Here is a 21,015-nt window from a genome sequence, read left to right as displayed (position 1 = left end):
AAAAAAGCTAGGATAGAATAGAGGATACAAAAGGATATCCTTTGTAAAATTAAGGCGCAAATTCCATGACATTTTATTTGAATATTTTACTTTAAGAAAAATTATAATATCAGATGCATTTAACAAAGTTGAAAATGGATCAACAAACGAAACAAAGAAGTAGATTTGAGCAGAAGCCACGCAGATTCTTTTCACCGCATTTGCCACAAAATACTTGGCAATGGCAATTTCAAAGTAAGTCTTATTTCTCTTTCTTTTTTGGTGAAAAAATAACTTTGCCTACTTAGTATTTGTTTGTAGTTCTAGTTGTAATGACTTTCATTTTCTATTGCCTCCTGTGAAAAAGGCCTATCTATAACTTTTCTGTTTCCCGTTTTGGTCAAGAACTTTTCATCGTTCCCGAACGGGAAATAGAATTTTGTAAACAAAGCAGATTTTTGTTTCCTGATCGAGAAAAAGTTTCCAAATAGGGACGTTTTTAATTGGGAATGGGGAAAGTAGAATTAAGAAGCCAATAGTAATACCCGGTGGATTTCTTAACTACCCGGTGAAAGGTATTTATTCACCCTCTTTTACAATAGGAGGCACCAGTTACTTACCTTCCACGACCATTTCCGGAGTGCGCAGAGGTCACATTCCCGATCGGGAAACTGGTTAACTTCCTGATTCGGAAGCTCTATCCATTTCGGGAAGTTTTTGACCTTCCCGTTCGGGAATTATTTCCCGTTAAAGGCAATAGTTGCTATTTCTATGTAGTGGTTCCGACTGACAACCGTATATCGGGTTAAAGCTTCCCGGTTTTTTAAATCGGTTTTTCCACGTTTTTTCTTTTTTTCCCGCGTGGAAATACACTTTCGTTTTCAGAGGTGTAGCAATACAAAAACAGTCGGGTTCAACTATATAATACTCTTAGTTTCATAAATTGTATGATACTGTGAGGTGTGAGACTGAATTACAGTCAGAAGTATTGCTCTATCAATAATACAATTTACCGATCGTGTAATGTTATCAAGTTGAACCCAACTATCACAGACTTTCAGAGAAGAGATTTCGAGTGAGTCAGCAAAACGAAGAACACACTTCCAGACACTTTACCTCCAACCTCTTAAAATCGAGAAGATCTAATACAAACCCCAGACTCTTCAACTCTTTACAGGTAAAAGTAAATTATAGTATTTTTATCTTTTTAAGAGTGGAGGCCACGTTTCAACTTTGGGCCATTCCAGAATTTGTCTGTAACAGGAGGGGGCGGATGACACAGAGGATTTCCGAGGGTAAAAGTTTTCACTAAAATTCGAAATTTCCAAGGCGAGAGAAGAAAATGTATGAATTTCCCAGGCAATTGAGTTAAAAAAGGCAAAAAAGAGTGGAATTTCCGATGCATTTTGCAATAAATACATGAATTTTTATCGGAATTTCCGACCACCACTGGACTGGAAAAGAGAAATTATTTCCGAGGCTTGGAAAAATTAAAAAATGCACGTCGTCCGACAGGGGGTAACAAAAATTTTCTGGAATGGCCCTTTCAGGGTAGGAGAGGAGGGGGTGGTGGGTGTTAAAGTACCGCGAGCGTAACTTGCAACAGTGCCAGACAGTGGAGGCTAACATTAGGCTAGGGAAGTCAGCCAAATTTTCAAACTTAATCAGAAGAAACAAAAGTAGGCTCATCTGATAGCCCTAAGCATGAGAAAAAAAATGAGGGGTCACCTTTGAGAAATGATAAGGGGCGACATCCATATTCAACCCTGCCACGCGTAACGGGAAAAGACCGATAGTTTTCAAACATACCTACACACCCTCTTAACGGTCTTTGCAAAAAAGACCAAAATCCAACACTTTACCCACCACTGTAAACATGTTTCATTCTTTTTTCTCAACTCTCATAAATTTATTCACAACTTGGCCATCCACTACGCTGAAAACTGAGTGCGATTGGAAATGCGAGTGCAAGTGAAAATCGGGAAAGAAAAACCAAATAGAGACAAGTCTCGATTACTCAAATAGAAGGCTAAAAGAATTGGCGGACGGCATTTTGATTGGCCCTTTCAAAGATAGATTACGTCACTTTGGTAAAAGAAATTTCCTACGCGCGCGGGAAAAAGAAAACAATTTCAGATCAGCTTAGTGGAAAAATAAAGTTACCACGGGGGAGAGCACAAAAGGCTATACTTCGAAAACACCGCGACTGTATTCGAAGAAATTGATTGACGGTAGTTTGAATTTGAACGAAAAGCGCATTCGTGGAAGTAGAAACAAAGGCAACTACTAGAAATATTCAGCTTTTGTAAGAATTTATTATTGGGTTTTCTTGGATATTGAGTAGAACATTTTATTTTGGTCATGATTGCCACAGTTAACTCTCACAAGTGGGATAAACCTACCCACTAACGGTCTTTTCCCGTTACGCGTGGCAGGGTTGAATATGGACGTCGCCCCTAAAGTACTTCATCGAAGAGTACGGACGTGCCTCTAGACGCATGACCTAGGGCAAGAACACACCTACCTATCTTTAGTGAGTCGAACTTTTTCTGAACTTATTCTTCTTCAACCAACAATGGGTCGTAGAGGAAGAAAACCAAATAAGAAAAGCTCAACATCCTCTGAAGAAAATGATTACGATGAAAGTGATGTTTTCGTTGATCGTTCAAAGTTAGCAATCACCCAGGAAATGTTTACTGAAGAGATCGCTAAACTTCATGCTTCTCTCTCAGAAGAAATCTCCAATGCTAGTGCAGAAATTATCAAGCAGCTAAAAAGTGAGAATGAATTATTAAAAGAGGAATTGAAAGAAACAAAAAATAGACTGACAAAGATTGAAATTGAGAATATAAACCTACAGCAATATGTAAGGCGAAATAACGTAGAAATTCACGGAATCCCAGACGAAGAAGACGAAGATCTGGAATCAAAAATCATATCGATAGCCGACAGCATTGGCATTGTTATCCACAAATCCGACATAGAAGCTTGTCATAGATTGAAAAAAAGTAAAAAAGACAAAAACTCACGAACAATAATTAGATTTGTCAATAGAAAGAAATGTGATATCTTACATCAAAACAAAAAGAATTTTAAGGGAAAAGCTGCGAAAGAGAAACTGGCAAGAATTGGTATTAATAATAACATTTTTATTAACTGTAATCTGGCTCCTTATACGAAATTCCTATGGAGCTCATGTAAAAAACTCTTTGACGAGAAACTAATTGATCGTTTTTGGGTATATAATGGTACTATTTTCATTTCAAGCAAAGAAAACGGGATTGATGTAAAGACAAAAATCGAACACTTGAGTGTGTTAGAAAGTACTTTTCCAGGATACGATTTTAAGACCAAGGTTCCATCATAAATTTCTACATATTTTAGATCTTATTTTGTCAAAATATTTATTATTTTTTTTCCTTCTCGGGGACACTCCCCTAATTTCTATATTTCGCGTTGTGCTGTGATTTCTCATTTTAGTTTAAATTACAACCCGTACGCGTGCTTTGTTTTGATTTTGTGTTGCTCTCTCTCGGTCCGCAAAATTCATAATTGCAGACAGAGAACTGCATGCGTACTTTTTTACATTCTTGTTTTAAAGTTTCCTTTCACAGCTCATTCTGGTGTTTCTCCATGGTTTTTCTTTTTTTGACCTTGTTTTGACTCTATAAAGATTGGTAAGTTTCACTTTATGCCTACACAATATCCTTGCTCAGTATGCTCTAAATCAGTTAATGAAGGCAACTCTATTTTTTGTGATTCCTGTAAACTTTGGACTCATTTTAAATGCTCAGGGTTATCTCTTGCTGAATTCCATTTTTTATCAGACAGTACCAAAGATTGGTACTGTCCTAAATGCCTCCTTGGCTCACTTCCTTTCAAACCTGAAATTCAACCTTCCTCCTCTGGTGCTCTGAACCCTAAAATTCTCGAGATTGCTCGCAATCTTAGTCTTATCTCTGATCATTGCTCAAATAATTGTCTTGACCTTGACAATGTGATGACTGCCGACTGTAAGTATTACAAAACCTCTGATTTTCAAAAACTTGTTCGTGAAAACGGACCCTTTTCCTTTTCTTCTTTTCACCTGAATATTGCTTCCTTAGCTCTACATTTTGATGACTTAACTACTCTTCTTTCTAAACTTAACTTCAATTTTGACGTAATGGCTATTACCGAGACCCGTCTTTTGAAAGGCAAAAAACCTTCGTTTAACTTCAATCTTGAGAACTTTCATGTACCAATTCATACTCCTACGGAGGCTTCTGTTGGTGGCACTATGTTATACATCTCAAAAAATCTAGACTATGAACCTCGCAAAGATCTTGATTCTATGCTCTATTATCCAACTCTTCTTGAATCCACTTTTGCAGAAATATCTTGTCCGAACTCCACTAACACCATCGTTGGATCAATCTATAAACACCCACTTCTCTCTCTTGATGAATTCAACAAACTCATAGAATCATTTTTAAATAAAATTAACAAAGAAAATAAACAAATTATTCTTCTTGGTGATTTCAACATTAATCTTCTCAATGCTCCTTCCGATTCTAACATATTATCTTACCTGAACAACTTCGGATCACACTTTCTTATACCTAATATTTTCCTTCCTACTCGTATTACTGACCACTCTATGACACTTATTGATAATATCTTTTCCTCAATTTCTGAAAAACACAGTTTTTCAGGTAATCTGCTTTATTCCATCTCTGATCATCTTCCCCAATTTCACCTTATCTGTGGTTCTTCTAACAAACCAAAGCCTGGTAAATCTTCTAGGAAAGATTGGAAAAATTTTGACCAAAATAATTTTATTCTAGACTTTCTTGGCACTGATTGGGCAAACAAATTATATCACATAACAGATGTTGATCAAGCTTTCAAAACATTCTATGATCTAATTCAAAACCTAATTGATCAACATGTTCCAACTGTAATTGTGACAAAACGCCAACAAAAAACCAGAGCTAAACCATGGATCACCCCTGGGATTATCAAATCAATTTCTCAACGTCAATTTTACTCAAGGAAATATATCAAAACCAAAGACCCAATTATGAAAACTTTTTATTATCAACGATACAAAACTTACAAAAACCTCATAGTTACTCTTACACGTAAGAGCAAAAATAATCATTATTCCAGGTTTTTCTCTGTCCATGCTACTAATATTTTGAAAGTCTGGGAAGGTATCAGAGAGATCATTGGCTCAAATTCTAAATCATCTCCCTCGTCTATTCGTGTTAATGGTCATCTTACCTCAGATCCAAAAGTTGTTGCCAATGGCTTCAATGACTTTTTTACATCCATTGCAGAGACTGTTCGCTCCAAAAATTGGTCCAACCAACCATCACTTTTCCCATTATCTTAAGAACCGCATCAGAAATTCTATTTTTCTTGACCGTGTCAACCCAGCTGAAGTTTTATTAATTATTAAATCCCTTCCCCTAAATAAATCATCTGGTCCCAATAGCATCCCCCAAAAAATCCTTCGCCTTTTAAAATTTGACCTTTCTGGACCGCTATCTTTTCTTTTTAACCTTTCTTTTGAATGTGGTTCTTTCCCCACAATGCTTAAACTTTGCAAAGTAATTCCTGTTTTCAAAAACAAAGGCTCCCCTCTTGAGATCTCTAATTACCGCCCAATTTCTTTACTTTCCAACATCGAAAAAATTCTTGAAAAACTTATGTACTCTCGTATCATTACTTTTCTAGATTCTCATCGCGTATTTTTTGAACGTCAATTTGGTTTTCGTAGATCTCACTCAACAATCCACACTTTGCTTAACATTGTTGAACGTATTCGTAAATCTCTTGATAGTGGTGACTTTGCATGCGGTGTGTTTGTTGATTTGCAAAAGGCTTTTGACACTGTTGATCACTCTATTCTGATTTCAAAATTAAATCATTATGGAATCAGAGGCAAAGCTAATGAATGGTTTAGATCGTATCTATCCAATAGATCTCAGTTTGTTTCCATCTCCTCCACCGAGTCTTCTATTAAAATAATTCCTCATGGAGTTCCACAAGGCTCTGTTCTTGGACCCCTTTTATTTTTAATTTATATAAACGATCTTCACAATGCCATCTTTTCAAGTGAAACTTTTCATTTTGCTGATGATACCCACCTCTTACATTTTAACCCTGATCTGCTTTCATTATGCAACAGAGTCAATCGTGACTTGAGATCCTCCAAACATGGTTGAAAGCGAATAAAATTTCCCTTAATGCGGGGAAAACAGAATTTTTAATCTTTAGACATTGTCGCAAAACCTCTTCCTTTCATCCCTTTTCTTAAAATCGGAGGTAAGAAAATCTTTCAAAGCTCCCATATCAAATATCTTGGTATTTTGATTGATTCGCATCTCAATTGGAAAGCTCACACTACTTTTTTGTCAGCCAAACTTGCTCGAGCAAATGGTATCTTATCTAAGCTCAGGCACTACGTTCCAACAAAAACTCTAGTTAACATCTACTTCGCTCTATTTCACTCTCATCTCCAATATGGTTGTCAGCTCTGGGGCCTCACTGAAAACACCACATCCAAACCTATATTTATTCTTCAAAAGAAAGCCTTACGTCTCATGACTTTTAATTCCTTTCAATGTCCTTCTTCTCCGCTCTTTTCTGATCTTAAAATTCTTAAAATCTTTGACCTAGTCAAATCTCTTAATATTTCATTTGTTCACAAATTCTTGAACAATAGATTACCCCAAGATCTTCTTAATTTTTTTGAATTTGTTCAGCTTGAAGCTGAAGGTGACGATAATCAAGGTACCAGAGGAGCAAGATTGAAGCTCCTTTTTGTTCCTTCCTACAATACCATTACTTTTGGTAACAAATCTTTTTCTAAAATCTGCATAATACAATGGAATAGTATTCAGCGATCTTATCCAAATATTACTCTGAGCTCATCTGATTCTAGCTTTGTCAAATCTCTTGCCTTTACTCACTGTCTTAGGGAATACTGAGCACACTCCCTACCCACAGCTTATCTTTAATCCGTAAATAAATAAAAATTTTCAAATTAATCTACTGAAATAATTTATGTATTTTACAATTGTTACTTGCACTTAGGTGGCCGCATCTTTATGATTAGTCCAGGCTATAAGGCGGTCTCCATCCTTTTTATTTTGTGGATACCGTCTCTCATGTATTTTAAGTGTTCAAATGGTAAATAAATAGTTACTTACTTACTTCAAAAGATATATATATAAGAAAAATGGACTGTGAAGGGCTCAACTGTTTTGGTCAAAACGCGTTCAACCTCTTCCAAGCCAAATCAAAAGTGCCGCGCGCACCAAAATATTCCAAAATGGGGCGCGGAAGCAGACTACAAAGATGACGTCACACACAGTCTGATGGCGCAAGGTTAAAAACTTCTCAACTATCATGTTTTAAAATAGCAATCGCTATTGAAGCAATTCATTTGAAGAAAAACAAATGTTACCACCAGAAAGCCCAAGCTTTAAGGATTATTTTGATGCCTGCTGATAATGTGAAAAGTTAAAGAAAAGTATAAAAAATCTTCAAAATCTTCTTTACTTTGATTTTTCTCTGCCACCTTCCGACTAAACCCTGCATCAGCAGACTTCAAACGAAAGCTTGAAACCCTCCGCGTTCAGTAAAAAAGAAATGGGAACGAACGGATTATCGCTTCAATAGCGACGGCCGTTTGTTTATATCTCGATCAAAAAAAATTTTGGGGCCGTAACATTTTCTTTCTCAAGATGGCGACGCGTAAATCTTTGACTTCAAGAGCAATTTTAGACATGATCAAGCTTAAGATTCATTTCAAAACATATTTTCCTGGAAGAAATCCATGGGTACTTTGAAAAAGTGGCATTTTGAGAAAGTTCTTGTGACCCCATGGCTAGAAATCATTGCCTGAAATCACAACATTTCTAATTTTGAATAGATTTTGAGAGCAATTAGCTGGCTTGGCCTAGCCTGGATATCCAGCCCGTAAACTTTTTTCTTGATTTTGATATTTTTTATGTTTACGGTCTGGTTTACCTAGATCGTCTGCATTCTCATCTGAGGATGATTATGCGGATATTCTGATTGGTTGGTCCAAGCGAATCAGAGATCTGAATGGTGGCGCCATTATAAGAAATTATGCGAGCCGACTTGAAGTGTTTGCCTAAGTATTAGATGGACCGCGTACGCTGCTTTGCAAATCTCCCTGATTTTTCTTTTTCGAAGCAAATAACAATAGAATAGCTAATTATCTCCCTTGGGTGTTTGACCACGCATCCAAATAAAAATAACAATAATGGTAGGGAAGAAGTGCGAAGATCAAAACATGGGAATTTTTAGATGTTCTGGTTGTTTTCTTTTCAATCACTTGCTTAGATATTCTTGTTTTAATCTTCTTAATGACTTGGTTGCATCGTGTAAAGAACTAAAGGTATATCTTCAGGGCTCGAAATAACGATATTTAGGTGGTCGGACACATTGTCCGATCAAAAATTGATTTGGGTCGGACATGTCCTAAGGCTTTTAAAGTAAAATGGATCGGACATGTCCGATTGATTTTTATTGTGGTATACTTCAAGTCTAATACAAGCTTGTGATATAATTTCACATTGATCACAAAGAAGCTGATCAAATGCCAATTAAATGGTCCATGATTTTTACTTGAAGCATGCTTTCATTTGTTGAAAAAAAGCATCACACAAAATGAATATCTAACACTAATGATCGCAACTTTGAGAGTTTTTGTGTGTAAATAAAGAAGTTACTAATTCTATGTAAATTATAATTTCTTTTGGAAAATTCACAACGCATCTGACAAATTTTTTGAAGGCACCGAAAGTAATTGGGTCGGACATGATGTCCGACTAAAATCGATTTGGGTCGGACATTTCAGCAATTGGGTCGGACAATGTCCGATGTCTGACCGTTATTTCGAGCCCTGATCTTTATTTTGCTTCAATTCTTCTTTTCTGTTTGCCAATTTTGTAGTGCTGTTTTTTGGGTTGAAAGTTTTGTTTTGATAATTTTTTTTCTCCAAAATTCACTTTGCTCTTTCTGACTAACAGACTTTCCACCACACTGTCTATATTTTATGGTCAAGGCTGCCATTCTAAATTGATTCATCACTGCTGGGGTAGCATCTTGAAATTATGCATGTCATTATGGGCATATATTTATTTGCAGCCATGGGATTCATGCAGGAAAATCTGTCAACAGGGGTTCACCTGATTTCTAGGTGAACCAAGCTCTAAATTTTAGAACTTTGACTGACTGAGGTAAAACTTATTTTTTCTAAAATTTTGAGCTTGGATATCCAGGCTAGGCTTGGCCAAAGGTGTCACATTGATATTTTTGTATATTTCTGAAGTCTTTATGGTCATCTTTAACTTTCAATTAAAATTTTCATGTGACACTTAAGGCAACGCCCTAAAATGGCGGATAAACATAGCTTTTCGCTCAATTTTTAGTATTTTCAATGAGCTTTTTAAGCCATGGCCCTAAGTTCCACCACTGAAACAAACCATTTTTAGTTAGTGTTCTGGCCATATTACCCAATCCTAAAATCAAACCCATGTGCTCTAATACCATTTTTGCACAATTTATCTTTGTAAATCTGTTTAAGTCATCAAGACTTAGCCAATTTTCCCCTTAGCCAATTTTCCCCTTAGCAACGCATTGTTTTTCCCTAGCAACCAGGCATCCAGCTTTATCAAAATTTACCAAACTGTTTGCTAGTGGTTCCAGACCATGGCTTAGATTGCAATATCAAAGTCTTGGACACAATTTTTTACTGAATTTCAGGGCAAATTAGGGTCGCAGAGACAGAAATAGCAGACCCCAACAGGTAAGGAGGAAGCAACTTTGGCTGATGCTTGTTGCAAAACCCTAAATCAAATCAAATTGATGTTTTTAACATTATTGAAGAGGAAATACTAAGAGAAAATTAAGTGGGGGTACTTAGCATAGAAGTTGAAGGTTCTTTTAACAGGTGAAATGAGGCTTTTGACAAGAAATTTCACCACTGCTAAGTCTCTTGTTTTTCTTTGTTTTCAAATGCTAAAAATTATTTGCATTTGATCTTTGAAGGGAAGTCTCTTCTTGCATTTTATACCTTTGTACTGTTTTGTCATTATAAATACTACACAGACCTAGAAAAGAACTTTGAAGAAATTGCATCAGTGGAGGGAAACTTGCATAGCCATCAAATAGACTTTTTCCCCTTTCCATCTGCCATATTGAATTGTATGCAAAAACTATGGTGGTCAAAAGTGCTGTGGTGAGATTGCATTGAAAATATGCAAAACCTAGAAGAAAGTATTAATATCAAACTTACATGCATAATTGGCATTATATTGAAGTGTAATCTTGTAGAAGAAAGATTAAATTTTCTTTTCTTGAAAACTAAAAGTAATTATATTAAGTCATCTCTAACAAGCACTTCAAAAAACCATAACATTATAGTGCAGTCTAAATGTGCCAAAAGTCGTTAACATTGTGCACAAAGGCATACAAGCACGAGACTTTGCACAATTGTAGTTTAGGGGTCAAAAATAAATTTAAATCTCAGACCCAAAAAATTGGCACCTGTTTGTGTATTTTACAGACCAGAACAGGTTCCCAGCCTAAAATGAATTTTTTTTTCACCAAAGTATGTCATATTACATACCGTTGGAAAGCATTTTTCATGCTCGTTTAGAAAAACATTACAACCCATAGCCATATCTGAAAATAAAGCCAGAAAAAGTTATTGTGGAAGGCTTTTTGAAAAATGCAGAAAAATGACGTAATTGATGACGTCAGCAAAAATTCCAGGACCACCCGAAGACGTTTGTTAAGATGTTGTTAAGATGTTGGCTTAAAACCGAAAATGAAAGTAAAATCAGCCCACACTCCAAATCCTGTAATCTTGATATATAAGTGCTTTATGGTTTAATTGAATTGCAAGCAAAAAAAAAGCGCCTCAAAACTTCTAAAGGGATTAATGAAAAAATAAACTGGTGCTTTTTAATGAAATTTACATATTTTCAAATACGAAAGAGAAATTTTAGCCCAAGATGGTGGATAAGCTATTTCTCAGAAATTTTGTCAAACCTCAAACACTGAGACCCATTTACATGTGCGGAATTTTTTTTACTATACAGTGTAATCAAGGCCTAACTTGAGAATATCTACCTATCTTGGGAATTAAGATAACAAAATTTGGTTGGTTCATTAGCTGGCTGCTGCACGCTAGCAATCAGTGTTTTGTTTCATTTCAAATTTTTAAGTTTTGATTGATTGTCTTCTTGAGATCTTGAACTTGATTCAGGTAATCATTCTTGTAGTTGCAAATGTACATCCTGTTGATAACTGATGTTGTTTTTTCTGAAAGCTTGATTTCCTAGTGTGACTAACTGTTGGGACATGAAGCTCAAAAGTGCCAAGTGGCCTGAGAAAGTTCGAACCATACCGTGGGTTGTCCTTATGCTAGTTAGAATGTCATTGAATACCGTATAAGCTGGCTTTATGTTGACATCCCTCATCTAATTCCAACACCCTTCTTTAAACCTGAGAATAATAAAAGGTCAGAATGGTTGATTGCTAATAAATGTCTGTTTGTGTGTTTTAGTCAGTTGTTGTAATACATTTTTTTGCTCAGAATTTCATGCTCTATCAGATGGTACCAATCGTTTTCGTTTATTTTGATTTTTGAAAATCAGCTATTTTCCTACCCCTTATTTTTCCTTGCAGTTTTGTCTATGACGTCACTATTTTGGTCATAAAAAATTTTCCCGGGCCTAATCCACGTCCTCCCTCTCAAAAATATCTTGTAATATACTGTTTTTTGGAATAAACTAAAAATGACTAGGTTGTAAAAAAGATGTCACGGGACCCCAGGCTTGGCTCCCTACTATAGAGAGGATGAGACTAAGCAATACGTAATTTAATTGGCGAAAATAAAATCATCCATTTCGAACCTCTATCGCAGGTGACCCTGTTTCTTCTTGGTACATCAGGCAGTCCAGCAACAATGGTCAAAACTGAGCTTATTTACCTTTACAATATTGGTATCGGATTCGTCATTTTATCAGATTTGTCTTTTATACTTTGTATGTCGGATGGAAATGGTTATTAAGGTGTGTGGCATTGTCATCCGTCCGTCCGTCTGTTACCAGCTTTTCTCGAGATTGGCTCATTAGTTTTTTCTGATTTTTGGCACAATGATGCAAAATGGTAAATGTCCAAAATGTAACGGAGCCCGATTTTCGAAAAAATTCATTTTCGGCCGAAAATGCCAGAAATTTGCCAGAAAAACTGTTTTTTTGGCATTTTCTCAAGATTTCATCATTTGTTTTTTCAGATTTTTTGCACAAAAATGCGTATTAGCAATGCCCAAAACACGGCTGAGTCCGATTTTTGAGAAAAATTCTTATTCGGCTGAAAATGCCGGAAATTGCCGTTTTTGCAGATTTCTTGAATTTCTTGAGCTGTACTTTATATTTTTAATGAAATTTTGCACACTGATGCAAAATGACAATACCTAAAATGTGACAGGGCCCAATTTTCGAAAAACATTTTTTTCCGGTCGAAAATGCCGGGAATATCCCGGAAAAACTGTTTTTTTGGCATTTTCTTGAGATTTTATCATTAGTTTTTCTGATTTTTTGCTCAAAGATGCGTATTAACAATGCCCAAAACATGGTCTAGTCCGATTTTTGAGAAATTTTTTTTTCTGGCTGAAAATGCCGGAAATCGCTGTTTTTCTGGGTTTTCATTGGACTCTTTCCTTATAATTGGTTGTTTTTTTATTCAAAAACATTATTAATAGCAATGCCCACCATCAAGCATGTTTCAATTTTCAATAAAATTGATTTTTGAAGCCTGAACTATTTAAAAATCACCGGAACAACCTATTTTGCACACTGATGCAAAATGACAATACCTAAAATGTGACGGAGCCCGATTTTTGAAAAACATTTTTTTCCGGCCGGAAATGCCGGAAATATTCCGGAAAAACCAATTTTTTGAAATTTTCTCGAATTTTCATCCCTAGTTTTTTCTGATTTTTTGCAGAAAGATGCGTATTCGCAAATGCTCAAAACATGACCAAGTTTGATTTTGAGAAAAAAAATTTTTCGGCAAAAAATGCCGGAAATTTTCGTTTTTGCAGATTTTCATTGGATTTTTTCGTTTTATGTCTTTGTTTTTTTCTTACAAAATCATTATTTATAAGAATGTCCACGATTAAGCATGGTTCAATTTTCAATGAAACTGATTTTGGTACAGGAAATTTCTAAAAATTGCCAGAACAGCCGAGAATCGCCGGATTTCTTGAATTTCTCGAGATTTTCTTGTATTATTCTGCATTTTCATACTATTGTTGTCATTTTTCAATTGTCTTATTACATCAATCTTCAGGTGGGTCCATTCAGCATGTAGCTTGTTTTGGGTTTAGTTGACTTTCATACACTTTCTTTTGGAAAAGTACAAAAAATGGATCTTGGTCTTCATCAAAAACCAAGCTCGATGGTTAAAGCATGGCTCGAACTATTCCTTCTTGTTTTAAGGACCAGATAAAAAATCTAAATATTACATAAAAGGTGTCTCAAATTAAAGGGCTGTTATGAATAAACGACAGATCCGTATTGCTTTTTTCCTATTGCAGTGATCAAAGTTCTTCCGTCTCAGACGGATTTCCGTCTCACAGAAATTGTTGTCAAAGTTTTCCATCTAAGTCAGAAATGGTTATTTAGCGAGAAATAGTGATTTTATTCTCTAGAATAATTCCATCAAAGTTTTAAAAATTGGATTTCAAGCATGTTTTGTATATACCTTGTATATACATAGTAGGACGTTCATATATTTTTATTTTTCAACCTATTTTAGATAGATGTATATTTTCGCTGTATGATAGGCATTTTAAGAACATTCTGAGTTGTTTTAATTAATAAATTTTAGTGCCTTTTTAGCCAATCTAGGGGTTAAAAAATCTGAAAATTTTCTGACCCTCGGCCCTAACCATGGTGGAGCCTGCAGGTGTCACTGTATACCAAATTATCTCTATCAAAAATTTTTCCGTCTCACAGAAAAAAACTGCTTTGACCACTGCTATTGCTGACTATTACTGCAATTGGTCTAATGTCAAAATACCTCATCTAATCCCAACACCCTTAAAGATAGGAATTATAGGAAGGTGGAAATCGCTGACTGTAACTTAATTCTTTGTATTAATAAGGCAATTACTTTTTTATTTCCTGGTTTACGGACATTGTGTGGAAAAGTTTTGGACAGGAAGATGGAAAAAAAAGAAATGAAATTGATGTTTGAAATTGTTTTATTTTCATTTTTAAAATCTGAAATCGGAGGAAATAATAAAATAAAATTTATGAAATTTTGTATAAATTTTTTTAAGTTTAAAGACAAAAGAATAAAGTGTGGGCTTAGGTATAATGTTGTTATAGATAGAGGGGTCTATGGATAAAATAAAACATTAAAATTAAAGACAAAAATGTAATCATATTATGAAAAAAAATATGTTGTGTTGCGTTCTCCTAAAAGACTATCCATGGGGTTCTCCATTGAAGTATCAATGGCAATTGATTGTAAAGTATTGGTCAAAAATAAAAACAGATCTTTTTGACACAGACTTAAGGGTACTCCAATAAACCATTTTACTTAAGTGGATAAATTTTCGCGTGGACTTTTTTTCGCGAATCAAGAATCTAAAAATTTCGCGTGGACAAAATTTCGCGAATCAGCCTCTTTTTCACCCGATTTCTTTCATTAGAGGTTTTGGCCAACTTTTAGATTTTAAATATTTTGCGTGGACAAAATCTCGCGAAAACGGCCAAAAATCGCGAAAACCGCGAAAATTAATCCACGCGAAGTTTAATCCACTTAAGATAGTTAGGATGTCATGATGAACATTTGAAAACCTGTTTAATTCCCTATTTCAACCTCAGTCGTTTTAAGTTGAGTACAGTATGTCATTTATATAATAAGAGGATTTCCCAGACTGAATGGGGTGAAGGTTGTAGACGTTGATTTGTTAAAGAAATCTTCACAAGAAATATATATATCAATTATTGAGAAGTTCATTCCAGGCCAAATGTTACTTGTCCATGTTTCTTTATGCAGCCAAGTTAACTCGAGTGCATTCTAAGACCACAAAGTTAGTAAAAAAAATATATCATATTTATAGTCCAGGAAAAAATGGCAAAAAACCCACCTTGAACGGGACTTTGTGAACCATGGTTAGCATTCTCCGTCGTTAGACGATTATGATAATAGAGTTGCACGAGATATTCTTTTTTTCAAAGAAATCCCAAAACAATCGCTGAGTTATGTTGGCTTGAAAATATGTCCTTTGGTAGATTTTCAACGAACCAATATACATAGTCATCATACTTAAATGAACCCTCTCGAAGTTCTATACTTTTGGTAAGTGCACTTGGATGTAGAAGCACAAACTTGCCATTTCGGTGGAAGTCGTTTTTCTCAATATCAACAACAAAATCAATGGCCATTTCCTTGTAAGTGCTTCGTTCATTCTTTTCTACGAACTGCAATGCTTTCTTAATGTTCTCAAAATCTTTTCTCATGAACAAATACTTGTTGTCACCACTTGTAACATAAAATGGCTTTTTATTCTTTGATATGATTGATATGATTTCTGTAAACCACTCTTGGTACGAAGAGAATAGTTTCCAATCAACAGTTTTTTCTCTAAAGAATGAATCAATTCCCCAAAGTAGCTTGTCAGAATTAAGCCAAAACCTTTCTTCTGGTCTCCCCTCCTCTTGTACCTCCTCCTTGATGTTAGCTTTCAACATTTCAATCTCGTTTTCTAGTTTCAGGATCACTGTGTCTTTCTCTTGCTCCATTTTCAACAAATTAGTCTGGTTTCCTGTCTCCAGCTCCTTGATTTTTATTTTGTATTTGTTTTCCTTTTCTGCCATTTTCTTTTCCAATTCGATAAGTTTCTTATCATCAGTTAATTTTTTTGATTCGACATCATGTGTTGTTTTTAGCTTCAAAACATCCAGCTCGTGTTTAAGGGCTTGATTATCTTTTTCAAGCTGCATTATCTTCAATTGACTTTTGTTTTCGATTTCCAAAACTTTGATTTTATTTTCAAGTTTCAGTTTTTCAATCTTGTTTTCATACTCATCTTTAAGTGTTGAGATACGAGAGTCGTCAGATTTCTTGGCTTGCACGACTTCAGAGTTCTCATTCGTATTCAAAGATCTTTCGTTGCAATGAGCATTATCCATCGTGCTAAGTGTAATACTTGGAGAATGTATCAAAAAACTAGTACAGATGTTGACAATCAAATACAATTATAAAATGCAGTAGTAGCATAAAATACTACTCAACTTTCTGTTTCTCACTCTTGCTATGTAATGATCAGCTTACTTTGTTGTGGGCTTGTATAGAAACTCTCTGTTCTCTATTGCTAAAATCTATGTTTGTATCAAATTTCAGACTCTGCTTTTTTGTTTATATTCATGGTAAAAAGTATAATAGGACTATGTTTACACAATCTAAGAACTATGTTTACACAATCTACAAAGAGAATGAAGAGCTATTGATCAATTTGAAAAAAAAATCAAAAAAAAGCTAAGAGTAATTGAAAAGTCTGTTTAAACCAACAAAAGGCACCAGGCTTTAAGGGCCAGTCTAAAACAAGAAGCCTTCTATGAAAGAAAAAAAAATAAAGCACTTGGGCTCTCCTCAAAGACAAGATTTTCGAATTTCCTATAACAAAAGTCAAAAGTTCTTGAATTTGGGAAAAGTGGTAATCAGATTTTTGAGATGTGTGTAATGTGTAATGAACCCATTTTTAAATTTTAGAGATTTCAAATTTTCAATTTTCAAAATAATTAGACAAAAATACTGAGGTTTTACTGAGGACCACGTAGAATGATCTGCAGGTCAAAATATCTAAAACCATCTGATTATCCCTTTAACTAAAAAAGTGATGTTCAGCCAAAAAGATTTCTGTTATTTCTAGGCCAAGATAAAGCAAAAACATTTTTAACCCTCTAAAAATTTCTCTAAAATTCTGAGAAAAATTTGAAACTGGTTGAAAATATATTAAGCTACACTTCTTAAGGGCACCTAGTAGTACAAATCTTGTGTCGGGGGTTAAAATTTATCAAATCAATGGGGCTCCCTGTTTGTTTGGTGCTCCCAGCTTTTCTCATTGAGACCCAGGTAGCTGTTTATCTGTACTTTTAGAATTTCCTTTTTTTTTGTTCCGCAACTAAGTTAAAAAATGGATATAAAAATAGAAAGATTATCCAGAAAATTTTGAGTTCATAAAAACACCCTTGTGTCACAGACCCGCTGGGACCCCAGCCCCACTGGAAAATTTGGCAAAAATTTCGTTCCCGTTGGGAAAATACCCTAAAATTTCGGCCCCACTGGGAAATTGACTTTTATTTCATCCGCATTCGACATTCAATGTTTAAAAATTGCACTCCGAATCCATCCCCACTGGGTTTTTTAAGCTTGGAACAATAGAATTTCTGTCCCCATGGGATTTCAATAGGAGTTTTTATCCCCATTGTGGTAAAAAGCTCCACCGGGGCTGTGAGACAGGGGTGTATAAAATTCTTTTCAGGATCTTTGAATCTTTGTGTTATTTGATCTATTTCTGGCTATACTATTAACTCTTGGCATTTCCATCTGTATTATAACTGCTTTCCAGCTGAGATTTTTAAAGACCCTATTGAATCTACTCCATGGATTAACTGATTAAGTCGTCTCGTTCTGATGTAAAGAATTACACAAGTAAAGAAAAAGTCATTTGAAGTTATTCTCTACGTTGATTCCCTAAGAACTCATGTTTTGAGTTCGTTCTCACAATTTCTTATAGTAACAAGGGTATCAATTCAGAATTAATTGTTTGAAGACAAAAATGAAACTTGGTGTTATCTTTTAATACAATGTTTTTTAAAAGAGATCGTTAATAAGATTTGAAGCTTTTTGGACGAGCTTGCTTTTTTGGGTCTCAAGCCTAAAAATGTTCTTGAATTGTTTTTATTTTCAGCATTTTTGTATTTTGGTCTAACTAAGACATTGCAAAAGTCTGCTAAGCAAATTGTTCTTGTGTATTTTTCTCCTACATGCTCCATTTATTGGGAGGTGATCTTGAATTTTTAAAACAGAATCAAACAGAATTGAAGAGAAATACTTTTGAACATCTTGGTTTCAATCAAAAAAAGTTCATCGTATCATAAGTATTTTTCAATTCGAGTGCCTATGAAAAATCAAATGACAACAGGCTTTACAGCTGTAAGCAGCTTAAAGTTCCCACTAGCAGACTTGTCACACAGACGATCTTTAAACAAAATTCTCCATAACACACTTTCTTCTAATAAGAACAAACTATTGTATTATATAAGAACATGAAGGCTTCGGTTATCAAAATATTAAGAAAAATCTAAGAACATTATCAGGTTTTATGTTTATGGACTCTAATGCCCAATTTCTTAGTGAAAAATACATAAAAATTCTTAAAAAATGATGAAAATGCTGGAAAATGAGAGAATTCCAAGAAAATTTTTAGACTCAAAAATCAAAAGTTTAAGAACATTAGAAGGCTTCAAAAATTTCGAATGTTCTTATAGAAAAAAACGTTTTAAAGAAAAAAATGTTATAATGTCAATTAATCTTTTCGAATTAAAACTTGCACAGGAGAACTTAAATCTCTATTTGATAGCTAATGTTTATGCAATTAAAAGAGTTTTAATTAAGTCAAATCTATTTTTTTAATTGATAGTCCAATTTGATTTAGTCGATATTGATGGTTTTGCAAACGAATAATGTATGGCACTTAAACGAAAGATTCATTCTGTAGGTTTTAGTGGTTGGATCCCTTGATTTGTTTTTGTTTCTTATATTTTTTGTATTGGAGTCGTACATGTTTCATACCGATCTTTGGTTGTATCACATTGAAGTTATAACAGTGTAAGTTTTTTTACATAAGTTAATAGTAAACTTGGTATCTATTGGTTTGTTTGTTCTTTCTTTTTCGCATAAAATTCTCAATTCTTGACAGAATGTTTGATTGGTTTGATTTATATATTTAGAAAAATTTAAAAAAATAGAAAAAACTGTATAATTATAAAAATATTAGTGCCTTTTTATGTTTCATTTTTATTTTATTTTATTTAGTATTTTCAACACTTGCTCTCCTTGAGGTCAGATCACATATATATTTATGAAATGCTTAAAACTATTGTAAGCCTCGTTTCCAGACTATTGTTAGCCTCTTTTCCAGACTATTGTTAGCCTCGTTTCCAGACTGTTGTTAGCCTCGTTTCCAGACGATTTTTAAGCCTCGTTTCCAGACTATTATTACTTAGATATCAAATACAATTGACTCTCTTTAAAATTCAATTTTCAAGTGACCAAAAATTTTTCTTCAAATTAGAGAAATATTCGAATTGCAAAGAGTATTTTAGACTACTTCCCAGCCGAGAAAACCATTATTTTAGTTCGAACTACGGAAAGATTCGAAAAATAGAAGTTCAAATTAGTGAGAGTTGACTGTAACAATGAAAGTATAGTTTACTTAATGTTTGCATTCTTTTTATGCAAGCTTCCAATTTTCAAATCCTAATTTTGATCAACCAAATGATACATAATGTGTGGAGTTATACATTTGAAAACGGGGCCTTTTATGATTTTATTTATCTTGTGAAAAAATGTATCCTGCCTGTTTCGTTATGCCCTTTTTCAACAAAAACCTCAACTTGATGCATTGTGTAAGTGGTAAGTGGCTTTTGCTCCTTTGTTTCTATTAAATTGCAGATTTTAGACAATTCTAATCCGTCATTACTTTATGTTTTCCAACCTCGATCACTAGTAAAGACTAGTGGTATGAATGTTGTCTTTAAGTTTTGTGCCAGTTGGGATCTTAAATTTAAAAGCACCTAGATAAAACAACCTTGAAAGCTTTGCTTCCATCTGAATTAACTTTATGTTTATGATTTTATTACTTTGGGTTAAAAGTTCAATAACCGTAGTTCAAAATAATATTGTACAACTAACATAAGTAATGGTTTTACTAACGAAATTCACCAGGAGACACCTACTGTTTTCAAAATCGCAATTAAAAACTGTTTCAATGTTTGGGGCACATAACTTTTGCCAGTATGGTTCTACTACCACTTGTAAGAACCCTGATTAATGTTCAACTGTTTTTTTTGCTAATAAATTTAAAAAAGCTCTTCTTTACATGTCATAATTTTCAGATTCTCATGTGAAACACTATAAGAGTAACGGTATTTTAAATCATAATTTAGGAGAGGCACATGTCGTTATAACTGTTTGAATACTATAAGAACCCTATGTGACACATACTTTTAGCAGTATGGCTTTTTCCTCAAACTACTGTTAGTTCACACAGAAAATATCAAGATTTGTCCACTAAAATTTTAATAGTAAATAGGTGTATGATCGACGTGTACGCGTTTTTTATAAGATTTAAAAACATAAAGCTTCAATGCCCAAAATATCGAGAACAAGTTAAGAACATTTTAAGGCTTTGCCGACTCTAAAACACTCGATTTCTTAGGAAAATGGACAAAAATGATCAAAAACTGGACAAAAAGGCTCAAAAAATGGTGAAAATAAGAACATGTTAAGAACATTTTTAGGCTTGAAAACTCAAAAAGTTAAGAACATCCGAATCCTCAAGAAAGTTTTGGATGTTCTTACAAAAAAAACTTGTACTGTGATTGATTTTATGTAAACTAAACAAGAATCGCAAAATTGCGACTAAATATTTCCTTAAAAATGAAGGTCATTATTGACATATATAAAAAAGTACACATAATAAAGTATACATATATATTTTTCCAGAAAGAACTGGCATGTTGTTTGCTTTGTTTTGGTGTTTAAAAATATGTACTTATCAGTCCTAAAAAAAAATACAAATTTGAATATAAGGAGGGCAATAAGTCTGGTTAAATGTTACTTCATTCACCAGATTTAAGGATTACTGAAAAAATACTGATGCAGATGAACTAAACTCAAAAACTAAAACTTTACAATAAATTT

General features: G+C 34.2%; 2 protein-coding genes across 2 annotated transcripts in view; one reads left to right on the top strand and one right to left on the bottom strand.

Moving 5' to 3' along the window:
• Positions 1–227: 227 nt before the first annotated feature.
• Positions 228–21,015, top strand: part of LOC136821736 (26S proteasome non-ATPase regulatory subunit 10-like) — a 29,509-nt gene continuing 8,721 nt past the window's right edge. Inside the window, exon 1 of the mRNA XM_067077948.1 lies at positions 228–234. The gene's annotated coding sequence lies outside the window, so the exon portion shown is untranslated. The remainder of the gene's footprint in view (positions 235–21,015) is intronic.
• On the bottom strand, positions 15,258–16,217 carry LOC136821777 (putative leucine-rich repeat-containing protein DDB_G0290503). The gene has a single exon (XM_067077990.1). It carries the CDS (start codon positions 16,215–16,217, stop codon positions 15,258–15,260), a length of 960 nt encoding a protein of 319 aa, XP_066934091.1.

Source organism: Clytia hemisphaerica, unplaced genomic scaffold (genome assembly GCF_902728285.1).
Source record: "Clytia hemisphaerica strain Z4C2 unplaced genomic scaffold, Clytia hemisphaerica genome assembly, whole genome shotgun sequence".
NCBI lineage: Eukaryota > Metazoa > Cnidaria > Hydrozoa > Leptothecata > Clytiidae > Clytia > Clytia hemisphaerica.
The sequence above is the reverse complement of the archived record's forward strand: the minus strand, read 5'-3'. Positions and strand labels throughout refer to the sequence as shown.